At 48.8% G+C, this 2,968-nt stretch overlaps 1 protein-coding gene across 2 annotated transcripts in view; it reads right to left on the reverse strand.

Moving 5' to 3' along the window:
• The window catches only part of LOC120424502 (myb-like protein AA), a 51,500-nt gene extending 49,261 nt beyond the window's left edge, over positions 1–2,239 (reverse strand). The window contains exon 1 of one of the 2 annotated variants that reach the window (XM_052709526.1): positions 1,448–2,237. In XM_052709526.1, coding sequence (XP_052565486.1) covers positions 1,448–1,477 — 30 coding nt within the window. In that variant the 5' untranslated portion in view covers positions 1,478–2,237. Of the gene's footprint in view, positions 1–1,447 lie in introns of both variants that reach the window. The other variant, XM_052709525.1, reaches the window with a different exon arrangement.
• Between the last annotated feature and the right edge of the window lie 729 nt (positions 2,240–2,968).

Consider the following 2,968-nt stretch of genomic DNA (forward strand, 5'->3'; position numbering starts at 1 on the left):
CCTAGAGCTTGTATCAAACCTTTCGTCCGACGCCTTCCTCGCTGCGCTGCGGCGCATGGCGAGCCGTCGTGGTGTGCCCAGCACCATTCTCTCGGACAACGGAACCAACCTGGTTGGTGGCAACAACGAACTTGAAGAGTTGGCTCGTCTCTTCCAGAATGAGCTACACCAGAAGAACCTGGACAGTTTCTGCAGCAGCAAGAATATCGAGTGGCGATTCATCCCTCCCCGCAGCCCACACTTTGGAGGAATTTGGGAGGCTGGGGTGAAGTCGATGAAATACCACCTCAAGCGGATCGTTGGAGAGCGCCGACTCACCTTCGAAGAACTTTACACGACTCTCACCCAAATCGAAGCAGTGCTCAACTCGCGGCCGTTAACGCAATCGTCGGACGACCCGAATGACTTCACTGCCATCACCCCGGCCCACTTTTTGATTGGGAGAGAGTTACAAGCAATTCCTGAACCGTCGTACCTCGCCCTGAAGGAATCCACGCTATCCAGGTGGCAACTGGTCCAGACGCTGCAACAACATTTCTGGAAGAGGTGGACGAAGGAGTACCTTCCAGAATTACAGAACCGCCAAAAGTGGTACAAGAAAACGACGATCAAGCCGGGTGCCCTGGTGCTGATCATCGACCGCAACACGCCACCGATGCAGTGGCCTCTCGCTCGGATTGTGGCGCTGCATCCGGGAAAGGACAACGTGACCAGAGTCGTGACGCTGAGGACGCCTAAGGGAGAGCTGAAGCGTGCAGTGCACGAGATTTGTCTTCTACCGTTGGACCAGGAGGTCCAGCCGGAGGAGCGACTGGAGGAGCAGCTGGCGAAGAATTGAAATGGTTCATTTCAACGCCCGGGGAGAATGTTCGATGAGATCGAACGCAATTTCTTCTTTTTGATTTCTGAAACCTTTTAATAAGAATAATATCTTAATTTTTGAACAATCTTTTTGTTAAATTTTTTATTGCTTGAAAATCGCTACGCTCAAGAAAATCCTTTCGTAAATCTTTCCTTGATTGTTTTACGGAATTATTTTTTTTGCTTTGCGACAAGGTAGCACGATCACGATGATTTGCGTTGAACATAAAGTTGTCCAAGTAACGGGGTTTTACTTCACAGCACTGGTAACACTGGCCCATGCGGTAATGCCATCTCGCTCGCCGGCAAATCCAATCCGCTCCTGTCAGACAGAGATAGCAAACAAACTCGCCGCTCGGCACACTGTCAACACAAACACGCACACACAATTTTACACACACACACATATACAGACGATGTTGTTGCCGTTGCTGTATCGGAGCCACGAAAAGAGACGGATAGAAGGCAAGAGGGTAAAAAAATAAAAGAAAAAATGCAATCGCCAAGTTTGGCCGACGTTCGCGAGAGAGATCGATTTTCACCAACCCAAAGAGTAGGCTTTGGGCGAGGAATTTCCCAGGCGTACCTTCCGTACGGGTTGCACTATTTTCTTCATAATTTTCGGGGTGAACCCGGCTGCTCGGCCAAACGGGATCACGCTCCCCTCCTTGGGTTGAGGGGGGCTCGTTCCTCTCAGGCTTCTCTTGGTCGGAGGTCCGGGGCGATCCGTGGGAACATGGGAAGAAGCACCGTCGCTTGGGGTTCGTTCGTCGCCGCGGAAGCTTCCTCTTGCAAACGCGCACGCACACACACCTTTTTTTTTCTTCAACCCCGTCCGGAATCCGGAGTTTCGAGCTTGTTGTTGTCAAAATCCGTTTGCCGCGCGCGCTCGCTTTACGGACGGATTTTCTGGGACCTCCACCGTTCGGTGTTGCCACCGGGGGATGTCAAAAAATTGTCACTTTTACGCGCGCGAGAGGAAAACGCGAAGCACTGCCGCCGTCACCGTCGTCAAAATCGGTACTCAAACATGGCCGCGAAAAGTCAGAAGCAAGTCGGGCGAAAACAAGAAGGGGCGAAATTACGTCGGGCGACTGGCGGGAGATCTCACGAACACAAACGCACATGCACGGAACGAACGAACGAATGAGAGAGATCGAACGAAAAGGGAGAGTGAGGGGGAGGGAGAGCGCGATTGACGTCCGCGGGGCTTCGCACGATTGTTTTGCGGTGTTGAAAATACTCGGATTTTGAGGTTTTCGAAACTATTTCATTCAACGCGTCTCGATACTATTTATTTTTAACATAAAAATGTCGTTTGAAGAGCTTGTTCGGGTTGAAATTTGCACCAGGAGAAGCGTAATAATCGTCACCGCTCTCACTCTCACGTACTCTGGTGGTACGAAGCGACGGCCGCCATGTTGGACGCGCAGAGTTGCCAACCTAGTGGCGTCAAATTTGATTACTCGTTTAGCACATAAACTGAATTCCAGTTGGAATAAAACTCTGAAAATCCTAATTTTAGCTTGAACCAAACAAAGCTTCATTACATTATGTCTAAATACTGTAAAATATATCAAATCCCTCTTTCATTATCTAATTTATTCCAAAAATCAATCTCATTTGAGCATTTTAACCTGTGCTCAGTTCAAACAAAACCGACGCCACAGAAGAGCGAGAGAAACGATCCGAACTTCCGCTCACCAATACACACAAGCAATCGAGTCACATTTTTGAACGCGCGCGCTATCCGTGCGCTCATTCAGAAATTACGTGGAATGAAATCGCCGAAGCGCGTGGCGTGGCGTTGAGCTTGGGGAGATGACACACGTGGTTTGCATGAATGGGAGGTTTTCTATAGATAACAGGAACTGTAACCAACCTGGTCATTCCGAGTTTCCAGATCGGTTTCGTAAAGAGGATATCCCTCGGGATATCGTTTACTAGTCCAAATCAATTAAAGTTTGTCAAATCTTGATCTTACCGAGTTTTCAAAGTTTGGGGTTGAAAACGACAAAAATCTCGAGCATTTTTGAAACTACAGTTTTGCCGTTGCAACTATTATTTAAAGTATATATCGCCTCCCCCTTCAAAATTAATCTGGAGC

Source organism: Culex pipiens, chromosome 3 (assembly GCF_016801865.2).
Source record: "Culex pipiens pallens isolate TS chromosome 3, TS_CPP_V2, whole genome shotgun sequence".
In the NCBI taxonomy this organism is placed as follows: Eukaryota; Metazoa; Arthropoda; class Insecta; order Diptera; family Culicidae; genus Culex; species Culex pipiens.